The sequence below is a fragment of the Uloborus diversus genome, chromosome 6 (genome assembly GCF_026930045.1).
Source record: "Uloborus diversus isolate 005 chromosome 6, Udiv.v.3.1, whole genome shotgun sequence".
Taxonomy (NCBI): Eukaryota; Metazoa; Arthropoda; class Arachnida; order Araneae; family Uloboridae; genus Uloborus; species Uloborus diversus.
Window position 1 is genome coordinate 76,295,987 of NC_072736.1, and position 13,757 is coordinate 76,309,743.

The 13,757-nt window shown below is 38.5% G+C and overlaps 1 protein-coding gene across 1 annotated transcript in view; it reads right to left on the reverse strand.

Annotated features, from left to right (window-relative positions):
• LOC129224821 (CCR4-NOT transcription complex subunit 1-like) overlaps positions 1–13,757 on the reverse strand; it is a 28,527-nt gene that overhangs the window by 4,612 nt on the left and 10,158 nt on the right. Inside the window, 1 exon segment of the mRNA XM_054859368.1 lies at positions 11,484–11,664. Within this exon segment, the coding sequence (XP_054715343.1) occupies positions 11,484–11,664 (181 nt within the window).

A 13,757-nucleotide genomic window follows, 5' to 3' on the forward strand; every position in this document is an offset into this window, starting at 1 on the left:
AAAGCAGCTCAAACAGAAGTTTGACAAGTTCCAAAAATTTCAGGCATTCGTATGACTTCAAAGATGCCAGAAACGTTTGAGACGGGCCGCAAGTCCACGCTGGAAGAGATACCTTCACTGATTTACAGTTCAACCGACTCACATCCCCCAGAACCATAGGATTTGGTCTGTAGACACTCCAAGCACCTTAGAAAGGGCTAGATATCGCCAAAATCCGAAGTCAGGCTTGGTCTGAGATGGAATCAGCACAAGCGACAAAAAATCTCTAGTTTTTTGTGGATGAGGGCGGTAAAATGAATCAAAAAGTGAACCAGAAGGACATTTTAGAGGTTATTGTACTTCTGTGGGACTAAGAGCACTTCAGCATTGTAGACTGGACTTTTTCCTTTAATTCCACGCTGATTCATATGACCAAAAAGACAAGGCGCATTGTTTTTGACATGATATCATCTTTAGAGTGGACGTTCTACTCGCTCGACCTCAATCCCATTTATTACACTGTATGGCCTATTTTGGAGTCAAAGGTCTACCCTAAACACACATAAAATTGAACTCTCTAAACCAATTGCTTTATAGGGAATAGGATTGATTAAAGGACTTGCTGCCCTTGAATGAAAATTTCAAGAAGCAGTTGCATCTCTGTATTACTGCAAAATGCTGCTAGTTTGAGACTGCTAATTTATTGATCGCTAAAGGACTTCTCATATTTGTGTTTTGTTAATTTACTTGTTTTTAATAGAGTTTCTTCGGAAATTGCTTGCCCGTTTTTTTTTTTTAGTTGCACCCTCTACATTTGGTTCGCACAGTCAGGAGGAACATAAGTTTTGTGATTAAAGTTATGCTTTTTTGTTTTATGAAGAAGGAAAATAAATTATAAATCACTAAGGTTATATAATCACTAAGGTTATTGGTTTGAGCTTTTCTGCAAAAAGTATTATTAAACATTTTTTGATCTATACAGTGGCGTAGCTAGGGTGGGGCGGAGAGGGCGGTCCGCCCCGGGCGGCACTTTTCGAGGGGCGACAAATTAGCCCTTTTGATGTGGAAAAAATAAACATATTTTTCAAATAAGGAAATCATGGTTTTAATCTGTTACTGCAGGCAAAAAGAAAATCTTCGAATTGAAAGTCCTTTGTGTCACTCACTATGAGATTAAAAAATTACAAAACTTTGTTGGAGCAATCATGATTGCTTATTGCTTTCATTTGACTGGTTTTTTTTTTTACTTTCTTCTATATCTAATATATAGAAGAAAGTATTGGATTCGTGCAAATTTTCGAATTTCGAAGGATTCGAACTTTTTGAGGTGCGCTGAGTTCATTTCGACTATTTTTAGAAAATGTCTGTCTGTCTGTGTGTGTGTGTGTATGTATGTGTGTCACGTCTGTGTGTGACCAGTTTTTTGTGGCCGCTCTACAGCAAAAACTACCGCATGAAATCGAACGAAATTTGGTACACATATGTGCCCGTATGTGAACTTGTGCCCATTGGTTTCTGGCGCGAATTCCTCCAAGGGGGGTGGAGCAATGGGACGTTTTTTGAGTTACGCGTGCTTGCTATTCCTCAGGAAGTAACTGGCGGAATCAAACAAAATTTGGTCCATATGTTGCCATTAACAGGAACAGGTGCTGATTCAATTTTGGTGTCAAGAACTCAAACGGGGGTTGAGCTATAGAACGTTTTTTTGTCGTCAATTGTGACTGCTGTATCTCAGAAAATAATGAACGGAATGAAAGAAAAATTTATCGGCAAGTAGCCCTTAGTGGGTATAAGAGCCGATTTTATTTTGGTGTCAACAGCTAAAAAAGGGGTAGCGCAATCGCCCGTTCTTTTTTTCCATTGTGAGTACCCTATCTCAAGAAGTAATGCTACGTTTTGGTTGAAATTTGGAATATATGTGAATCCATACGTAAACAGGCTTTGGTTCAATTTTGACGCCAATCGCTCCAAGAGGTTGATTTTTTTTTTTTTGCGAATAAAAATAACTTTATTAATGCTACAATAAGAAAGATAAATCGTAATAGATTGTCGTCTGCGTATTTCTCGTGATTTTAATTGTATGGAAATGATCGGAAATATTATCTCAATGATTTAAAATTTTTAACTGTTGCCATCTTATGTTTGTTAACAAATAAAATATTTGTAATTAATTCAAGCAAGGCTTTTAAAATAACTTTCAATTTTCGCTCTTTGCTTTGCTTTTGCAATAATTCAGACATCGGGATGGTCGTCAAGTTTTTGCATGTGTAATTTTGTTTTTGTTGGGAATATTGCTTCCTCGTCAAGCATGGGGAGGGATCAGAAAAAAAAAAAGAAAAATATAGAAGAAAGTTTCGTGATGGCCACAACATACTAGTTTTGATGTCCTATGATTTTATTTCCCCCCGCCACCCTCTGCAGCACCACCGTCGACCGGCTCCTCAGGATGCTGCTCCTATAACGAAAACAGTCTCCATGTTGCATCCATATCCTACACACACACATGCACACATACACAATTAAACACACACACATACAACTACACGCACACACACACGCATACACACACCTACACCTACACACACACAAACACATACACACACATACATCGCTCCCACGCACACAAACACTCATACACACAACCACCCACACCACTCATGCCTGCACACAGACACAAACACAAATGCCTACACACACATACACATACCCCCCCCCCCCCCACCACCCAGAAACACACACACACACACTCGTGATTGCGAAAAACAATTTGAATTCAAGATGACAAAATTCAAATTACTTTTTCTTTTTTTTTTCTGAGGGGGCGGCAGTGGACAGTCATGGGACCAATGTTTTTAGGCTGTAGAAGTTAACTCCAGGAGGAAGAAAACATGAAGTTTCCAAGTTTCGGAAAAGAAAGAGTTAACACTGGATTTTTAGAAAGTTTCTTGAAAACCTCCTAGTAAAACTTTTTTAAAGACTTTTTTTTTAAACTTCAGAAAAATGGTGACAAGAGTAAGAAAAGGAGGGGAAGGTGAAAAATGGTAAACAACTTGTACCCTCTCTTCTACAGTTTCAACATATAGCCTCAAATTACGTTTTGAGAACTTCGATATTTTAATATCAATTTGTGCAAACAGTATTGGAACCTTGACTATCCTTCATATCCTAATATGATCAAAGATACGTTAAAATACGTTTTTAAGACTTCATTTTCAGAATTCTTCTGAGAGAGATACCTTAATTGCTCCCCCTCCTCATCTAACGTCTCGAAAGATTAAAACTGCATTTTGGAAACTTCAATTTTGAAAAATTTCCGAGGAAGGAAAGCCTCACTCCTCAGACTTGTTCCTAACGCCCCCAAAGATAGCGCAAAAGTTCGCTCATAGAAATGTGCCTGAGTGGGATAGCTCGCTAATCCTTCCTTCTCAAAGATACCCTAAAATTAACTTCAGCTTTAAGAAACATTTTGGGAGGGAAGCCTGCCTCTGCCCCTTTTGTTCAAATTTACTGATTTTTCTCCAAGTGTGCCCTCCCCCCTTTTTTTCTTTTGTAAGTGTGTAGAAATTACTTCTTTTTTTTTAAATTAAATTTCTAGTTTTAATTTAAAAATCCTTGACAGTTTAATGTATTAGCTATTTCACAACGAAAGGGCGGCAAATTGAGAAACCGCACCGGGCGGCAAACACTGTAGCTACGCCACTGGATCTATATGCAAATTATATTGTCATACAACAACTTGCATTAATGTTAGACAGTATTTTAACATAAAACGGGGGGCGGGGGAGGAAATTGCATCAGAATTTAAGCAAGAGAAATTTTTAATCACTTTTTGCTGAAAATTTCAATTAAAACCCAGAAAAGTTGAAAAAAAATAATTTTTGCTCTTCAATTTTTCCGAAATGGGAATTTACTCCTTCGGGAAAAAAACGTTTTTTTTTTCCGTTTTTTTCGGAAATTTTCCGTTTTTTTCCCCCGACTATTTTCATCTCTAGTCACACTAAAACGCTGAGTTTGACGTGCATCAAAGGTTTTTTATTTTTCAATAGATAAGTTGAACTATTTTATTGATCTCAATTGGTCTGCATTACCTAAGTAGGGAAATGTGGGGCAAAGTGAAATGGTTAAGATCACTTACTTTTTTCAAAATGAACAAATTGGAAATTTGTTTTGAAAATTACAGTACAAAAAGAAAGAATACTATATTTTATAATAAAACTTGCACTGAAACATTTTTCACTTTTGACAGTAAATTTGTACCTTAAAAAGGTGGAAATTTTCCCCTCTATTATTTTATGGGGCAAAATGAAAAATAAAATATTTTTGTAATGAAATATTTTTTATTCGATTGTTAAAGATATTTTTGATTAAATAAATAGGTAAATAAAAGAATGAATGAAGAAAATAAAATTAAACGAATGAATAAAATGGCAAATGAAGAAGACAATAAGTGAATAAATGAACAAATAAAGAAATTTTAAAATGAAAAAATATGTATGGAACAACTACTTAACTAATATGTAAATGATTTAAAATATTAAATAAGTAAATGAAATGAACTATATTTCACTTTGCCCCGCATGCACTTGACTAACTGTACACAGCCTTTGAAATACAAATAAGCTTAACATTAAGCAAAAAATACTGCACCGTATATTAGTAGGTCTCAATTATAATGCTTAAAATAATAATAACAACTTTATCACTTAATAACAACAAAAAAATTTTTGGACTTTCAACAAAATATTACAATATGAGCATCAATTTTTGAAAATTGCTTTGATTATCATATTCTTTGACTTTCAGAGGTAATTTTCTATCTTGACTGGAATAGAATACATGTGTTACTACATAGTTAAAATATTATTAGGCAGGTAACGCTAAAAACAGAGTAAATATTTGAACATTTAACTTTGCCCTATATTCCCCTACTTTAAGTATTGTTACGTGCAGCGTAACATAAACAACTCAATACAGTTCTTTGTCTGATGTATACAAATCTTAAATCACTGTAATGCACTATTATTAAATTATTTTTTAAAACCTTTTGGTATAACCAAATATTCACTAAAAGGTTGGAATCTAGTCTGAATGTTTCTCTGAAATTCTTTTGTAAATGATGCAATACTAATTTAAAATAAACATGCCATAAATAGTGTGATCCTTTTATTATTGTAACGGATTCGGTGCGACTTCCACTTTCTTGAAATGAAGACACAGTTCTTGATAAAAACACAGGAAATTTATTTACACTATGTACAGGAAAGATCTTCAACAACTGCTAAATTATTCATCAGCAATTAAGCAATTATCACACAACACCGTAAACTCAACGTTTACACACGTATTTACTTCCAAATACGAAAACAACACAGCGAAATGCCTCGCTATAAACAGAGCAAAAATCTTCTCAGTTCGAAATATCAATCGAAACTAACTGTTTATCCATCGCTAACGGCTTAAATACACCGAAAAGAAATTTCTCAAATATTCCACACGCTTCTGTAAAGTAGTAGACCGTTATCAATGAAAAGAAAAAAAATAGGGGTCGTATAATTTAGCCGAATGAAAAAGGGGTTGTATATTCATTACGGGAAACTATTTACAGGTTACGTTCCTACAATAATTACTATTTACAGGATTTGTAACATTGCCCCCTTCCCAAGGACTGCACGTCCCGGGCAGTACAATCCCCAGAAAGGGTGCCAAACTTCTATCACAAGTTTACAAATATACACATTAATTAATAACTAACAGATACAGAAAACACAATAATAACAAGAAATATTACTAAACATTAAAAGCAAAAAAATTATCTACAACTTTTATGTTATCAACCATGGTTGTCTACGTAGTACTCATGAACTATGGTCATAGTATGGGGCTAACCGATCATAATGTACAACCCTAGGTTTTGCATTAGGTGATTTTTGGATCCTCACTACGACGTCATTTAGTCGTTTAAGGACTTTGTAGGGTCCATCCCAATGCGACTGCAATTTGGGTGACAGACCTTTCCGTCGGATGGGATTCCATAACCAAACCTTGTCGCCTTCGTTGAATTCATGTCCAGTAGACCTTGTGTCATATCGGGTCTTCATCTTCTCCGCCGCGATGTTGATTCGCTCTCGTGCGAAGTTATGAACGTCTTCCAACCGGGCCTGGAGATCCTGGATGTACTCCTCAGGCGATGAAGGCGCATCCGGAGGGCGACCGAAGACGAGATCACAAGGTAGCCGAAGCTCTCGTCCGAAGAGCATCTTAGATGGGGCATATCCGGTAGTCTCGTGGACAGCACTGCGGTAGGCCAGCAGGAACAAAGGTAGCTTCTTGTCCCAATCCTGTTGATTTCTGGATACCATAAGTGAGAGATTATTCAGGATTGTGCGGTTAAATCTCTCCACCATGCCGTCCGATTGTGGGTGTAGTGGTGTTGTCCTAGTTTTCTCAATTCCGAAAATTTGACATAGGCCCTTAAACACAGCAGAGATGAAATTCCTCCCTTGATCGGAATGAATCTGCAAAGGTGTTCCGTATCTCGAGATCCAATGTTGGACTAGAGTCTCTGCTACGGTAGTAGCCTCTTGATCTGGAATGGGATATGCTTCCGGCCCTTTGGTGAAGTAGTCGATGGAAACAAGAATGTATTTGTTCCCATCAGCAGTTCTTGGTAGAGGACCCAGGATGTCGATCCCAATTCGTTCGAAAGGAGCTCCAACGTTGTACAGATGTAGCTTCCCTCTGCTTCTCTTCTTCGGTCCTTTACGAGCAGCACAGGCGTCACAAGAATGGCACCACTTCTCCACGTCATCCTTCGCCTTGCTCCAGAAGAAGCGCTCCCGAACTTTATTGAGAGTTTTCAAGACACCAAAATGTCCTCCAGTCGCGCTACTATGTATTTCTTTCAGAACATCTGAAATCCTGGATCGAGGAAGTAGTAACTGCCACCTAGATGTCTTGCCGTCGTCAGATTCTCATTTCCGGTGTAGCACGCCGTTCCGTAAATGGAGTGAGTTCCATAAAGCCCAGTATCTTTTTGTTGCAGGACTGAAGATGGAAACGTCCTGCCAGCTAGGGCATCGACTGTCACTTTCCATGAACTCTAAAATTGGTTTTATGTCGGGGTCTTCAAGTTGATCTTTTCGAACTTGGTCATCACTCCATGGATCAGGTTCTGATGATGTTGGAGTCACTGTCACCTGATAGGCGGTAGGGCTAGTCGTTCCATACGGTTTCTCGATTCGGGAACAATAGTGGCAGTTCTCAGGACAGGGTCTCCTTGATAAAGCGTCAGCATTACCGTGAGATAACCCTTTTCGATGCTTGATCTCCATGTCATATTCCTGGAGCCGCTGTATCCATCTGGCTATCTGGCCTTCTGGATTCTTGAAGTTCAAAAGCCAAGTTAACGAGGCATGATCTGTCCGAAGCAGAAATTTTCGGCCGTAGAGGTAATGATGGAAGTGTTCTACAGCTTTCACTATGGCCAGTAACTCCTTTCTGGTGACGCAGTAATTTCGCTCCGACTTTGATAAGCATTTGCTCCAGTAAGCGATGACATGTTCATTTCCGTCAATTTCTTGGGATAAAACAGCTCCAATTCCCTCGTTGCTCGCATCAGTGTCCAGGATGAAGGATTTTTCAGGCTGAGGATAGGCGAGGATAGGCGTTGATGTTAAAGCCTCCTTCAGTCGTAGAAATGAAGCTTCGCATTCTTTGGTCCATTCAAACTTTTGCTTGCTCTCCGTCAGCTTATGCAAAGGTCGTGCAATGTTGGAAAAACCCTTCACAAACTTCCTGTAGTACGTGCAGAGCCCCAGGAAACTTCGCAACTGATGGATGTTTTCGGGACGACTCCAACCCTTGACCGCAGATACCTTCTCTGGATCGGTTTGTACACCCTCAGAAGAGATGATGTGACCAAGGTAGTTCACTTCCCGGCGGAACAAATTACATTTTGACGGGCTTAACTTCAGATTGGCTTCCTTAAGCTTTTGCAGCACATTCCTAAGATTTGCCAGATGTTCTTCGAAGCTGCGTCCCACGATGATGATATCGTCTAAGTAGACCAGACAGGATTCGTAAGAAAGTCCTCTTAACACTGTCTCCATAAGACGCTCGAACGTAGCTGGTGCATTGCAGAGGCCGAAGGGCATCACTTTAAACTGTCATAAGCCTTGTCCTGTTGTAAACGCTGTCTTCTATCGGTCATCAGGGTGTATCTCAACCTGCCAGTAGCCGCTCTTCAAGTCCAGGGTCGAAAACCACTTGTGTCCGGACAGAGTGTCCAAGGTGTCGTCTATCCGTGGAAGAGGGTAACTGTCTTTCTTGGTGATTTCATTCAGCCGTCGGTAATCGACACAAAATCTGGTGGAGCCATCTTTCTTTCGGACTAAGACGATGGGAGAAGCCCAAGGACTGGATGAAGGTTCGATTACATCATTCTCCTTCATCTCTTTCAGGAGGGTCTCAACCTCTTCCTTCTTGGCGAACGGTAGTCGTCTTGGATGCTGTTTAATAGGGGGGTGTTCTCCAGTGTAGATCCTATGCTGCGTTAAATTCGTACGGCCAACATCCTCCGATGTAGATGAAAACAGATGCTTGAAGTCATCCACCAATTGTTCCGCAGCAGTTCTTTGATCTTTCGATAAGGGTGCACTCCCAATTAACTTCGATGTCAAGGACTCAGAAGACACAGTCTCGGGGAAATTGATTCTTCTAATGATGCAGTTTACTGGAGTACAAGTTGCTAACACTTCACCTTTCCGGATATTCCTTGGCCTTTCACTCACGTTGGCGACTCTCACAGGAATTACATCCTTAGAAAGGTCCACAAGCGTAGATGCTACCAGCACTCCTTTTAGGCTATTGCTTAGGTTAGGGTATTCAATGAGTCCAAATCGAAAACTATTGCTTTCTTCAAGGGAGCCAGGTATTAATGATTCTGACCTTGAGGGAATCGATAAATCTGTTTGAGCTATTATTTGATGAGCGGATTTTACATCACTTTCTGCGGGGGAAAACGGCTATGTCTTCTCTCATCGAGTGCAGCTCATTAGTCTTGAAGTCGAGAGTGAAGTCATATTTCTTCAAAAAGTCCAATCCGAGAATGAAGGGGTCCGTGATATTAGCGACGAATGCCGTATGATGGTAGGTGGCATTCCCAAACACTATTTCCAAGTCCACTTTACCGTCAATCTCAATTTTGTCACCTGTCACAGTCTGGAGACTTACGCGTGGCGATGTCCACAGCAGTTTCAATCCGAATTCACGAGCCACATCTGTCCTAATGATTGTCACATTGGCTCCAGTGTCAACAATCAGTCTGCAGGGGTTCCCATTTACATGTGCGTAAATGAAAAGTCCATCACTGCCACTACTAGAAGAGGAAATCTGCAGAGCTTTAGTGGTGGTGATTTCCTTCCCTCGCGTAGCTTGGCGAGCCGGACAACTCCTTCGCAGGTGTCCTTCACTACCGCATTTCCAGCACTTCTGCTCTTGTTTCTTTTGGGCTGTTATGCTGCTCAAATGTCTTGTCAAGTCACCGAGTTGTCTCTCAAGTTCAGCGAGGTGGGACGACCTGGAATCAGACTCATCAGCTTCCTGAGTCCGGATTAGATGGCGATCCACACGGGTTGCTTCTTGGGCTGCCTCGTATCTCATCGCATACACAACGGCAGAATTCAGGTCTTTGACATCCGCCATCCGTAGAGCTTTCTGGATTTCCGGATCTCGAACCCCGTCGATGTAGTAGTTGAGTGCCAGGTTGTCTCGAACATCCGCAGGGCAGTCGTAAAAAGCAAGATGAGACAATCTCTCGACGTCCGCCGCTAGCTCTTGCAGGGTTTCCCTGGTTTTCTGGAAACGGGACTTCAACTGGAGTCGGCTGAAATCTTTCTGGCACTTCTCACCGAAGCGAAGCTCCAACGCAGATGTGAGGGCGGCGAAATCCAGGCGCTGGCTGTCCGGAAGGGTCTGGAGAATGTCCGCTGCGTCACCTCTCAGGGATGCTGCAAGATGACAGGCCTTGGTAGCAGAGTCCCATCCGTTCGCTTCCGCCACTATCATGAATTGAGTTTTGTAAACCTGCCACGAAGTTTTCCCATCAAATGTGGCAAGTTTAATGGACGGTCGAGCAACCGATGTGGGAGCGCCAAACTGTACAGAGCTGCTTTCCGCGGTCGCCAATCTCCTTTCCACGTCCTTAAAGATCTCCTCTTTTAGTAGATGAAATCTTCTATCTTCATCTTCAAATTTATTTTCTACAGCATTGAATCGGCTTTCAACGGTATTGAATTTTTCTTCAATAGCATCAACTCGATGCTCTATGTCATTAAATTTATTTTCCATCACAGTCTTTACCGAAATAAGGTCGTTTTTAATTTCTTCTTGGTTAGACGTTAAGTCCTTTTTCAGCACCGTTAAATCGCTTTTTAACTGGTCTTGATTTGCCAACATACTTGCAGTCAGATCATTTTTTAATTGTTCTTGATTAGCCGCCATATCATTTTTTAATTGTTCTTGATTAGCCGCCATATCATTTTTTAATTGTTCTTGATTAGCCGCCATATCACTCTTCACAGAGGTGATTGCGTCAAGAAGTTGTTTGAATTGTTCATCCATTGCGCGAGTAATCACCATAAAAATAAAGTCCTAATTCAAAAAAAGTCTTTATGAAAAAATGTCCAAAGTCACTTACTCCAAGAAAGTCCAGAAGAAGCCCCACGTTGGGCGCCAAATTGTAACGGATTCGGTGCGACTTCCACTTTCTTGAAATGAAGACACAGTTCTTGATAAAAACACAGGAAATTTATTTACACTATGTACAGGAAAGATCTTCAACAACTGCTAAATTATTCATCAGCAATTAAGCAATTATCACACAACACCGTAAACTCAACGTTTACACACGTATTTACTTCCAAATACGAAAACAACACAGCGAAATGCCTCGCTATAAACAGAGCAAAAATCTTCTCAGTTCGAAATATCAATCGAAACTAACTGTTTATCCATCGCTAACGGCTTAAATACACCGAAAAGAAATTTCTCAAATATTCCACACGCTTCTGTAAAGTAGTAGACCGTTATCAATGAAAAGAAAGAAAATAGGGGTCGTATAATTTAGCCGAATGAAAAAGGGGTTGTATATTCATTACGGGAAACTATTTACAGGTTACGTTCCTACAATAATTACTATTTACAGGATTTGTAACATTATATTTTATACTATTCATTCTTTGTGAAACAATTTAAAAATAGCTCATCCTAATAGATTTTTTACCTCCCAGACGCAAATAGCATATGATCCCTACCAAATCACTTCACAGCCTGATTTCTAATATAAAATATCGATTAGAAAAATATTACGTAAGAATTAATATGATTTCCTACCCCCAAAGTAAGGGTATGTAGAGATTCTCCCCCCCCCCTCCCCCCGCTTGGGATCCTTATGTAAATAGTGAAGGGCCCCTTAGTACAGATAAAACATTAAATTAAAAATTTACCTGTCTCGACAAGGTGCTTGATAAAATCTGGAAGCTTCTGCTTGAGATAAATTGAAGCGTGACTTGTATGCTCAGACACAGCAGAATTTAAAAGGGCCAAACCAAATGCAATTTCTTGAACAGGAGACAACTTAAGTACTTTGCTCAATTGTGGCAAAAGATATGCAGAAGGTCTCAAACTCTGGAAAAATTCATAATATGGAGATAAAAATAACATTTCATAAGCAAGTATTTACCATAATAAGCATTAAATTATTAAAGTTTCTCGTGTCATATGACTATTAACAGACAAATTTCTGAACTACAAGAGATTTTGGAAGGAAGGACAAAAACATATATATTATCATAGAAAATGCCAATATTTGCACTAGTCAGAATTAAACTAATTTTGAAACAACTAACAGAGTTACTATCATTTTTATTCAGCTGAATAATACCAGAGTTATTAGATAAAATTTGAAAGTTATGGCAATAAACACAACATTCTATTATATATTTATGAAAAAATAAAAATTTCTTCACAACATTTGGTTATTACTAACAAGAGCCGGAATCACTTGCTTATCCGAGAATAAACTTGGTTGCCAGAGAACAGTCAAACTCTTATTTAATTCTCCCACACTAAAGCTCTAGACTAGAATTTCTGAATAGTAGCTACTGGCTACTAAAGTCACAAAAAATGGTAGCCCCATTAAAAAATAAATTAACGAATAAAGTAGCAGCAACTTTTAAACAAAGCAGATAATATATTTTTCCACTAAAAAATCTTTAATCACTATCAAAAAGAAAGAAAAAAAGAATTAAAATAAAGAAATCATTTTCATTGGTTGTCCTTTAAAAAAAAATACACTCAGCGCAAAAAAATTAATAACCTGAAGGGAGTTTGCTCCAAATTATGTTGCCAAGGTAGAGTTGATGGATACACTGAATGTCTCCGTGTTGGAAGAGTGTTGTAGCACGATATTTGATATGACTTAACAAATAAAAAAATACATGGTCTCCACTTTTGCTGACTAAGACTTGATTTTCTTTCGTAGCCATCTTTACAAATAATAAAGCTCAAAGTTTGTCTGGATATCTGTCCCGATGTCTCTCTGTGACGCGCATAGCGCCTAAACTGTTCAGCCAATTTTCACAAAATTTGGGACAGAATTAGCTTGAAGCTTGGAGGTGTGCACCTCAAAGCGATTTTTCGAAAATTTGATTTTGTTCTTTTTAAATTTTAAGAACATTTTCCTGAGCAAATTATTACACCGTGGACAAGTAAAATACCAAATTATCATAAGGTGGAACCGTAACATGGGCGAGCAAATTAACATAGCAAATTGGCGAGAAATTCCATTGTTTGTAATTATAAAGGCGAATCAAATGACCTTTTGATTTTCTACTCCGGGGAAAGCCGTGCGGGTACTGCTAGTTTTCAATAAAATGGTCGCCCATTGCAGACTCCTAATCTAGAGCTTGATCTTACACCCACCATCAAAAAATTTATTTCATAGCAGTAATTTTATTTATTATTACCATTATTACTATTTTTTTCTTTTTACTCTCAGAACAAATAGTTAAGACAAAGTTTAAGTTTGCTCTGAAAGTTATATTATTACATTTTTTAATGTAACTGTCCATAATGTTACACATTTTAAATTTATAAAAAACAAGTACAAATCTTAGTTTGATCATGTGTTTTAAAATTATTATTCTACACATATACACATACATGTGTAATCTGATAAAACCTTGATTTAATCTCTTGTCTCTCTCATTTTCAAGTTTTTCCTCGTCAGTCTAAATTTCTTCAACACTGTTAGTATTATTTCTCCCCGAATATTATGGGTCTCTATACGCTGTTTTTTCGCTTTTGACAATTTCACACAAATAATGCCAATTCAGTTTTGATTTTTTTAATGAGAAATTCAACATTGCATTTCTTTTAAAACCAGACACATAGTTCACACTATTTCTCATAACTCCTTGCCACTAAAAATGCATGGTAAAAGCCTACATACATATTGTAGGCACTATGTTTCATATACCGTTGGGAGAAACAAAACCACAAAACTGCATCGCTCATTGCTTTATGAAATTTAGATTTCCATTAACACTATATAAGGATTCTGATCATGAGGTTAACCTATTTAATATCCATGATTTTTTGGACATTAATTTCTAACTTGAAGAATGAAAGGGTTGTGATCTATATCTCACCCCCTCACAGCAACTCCAAAAGGATCACGCTTAAGAATTGAAATTCAGAACTGCATATTCGCATGATGT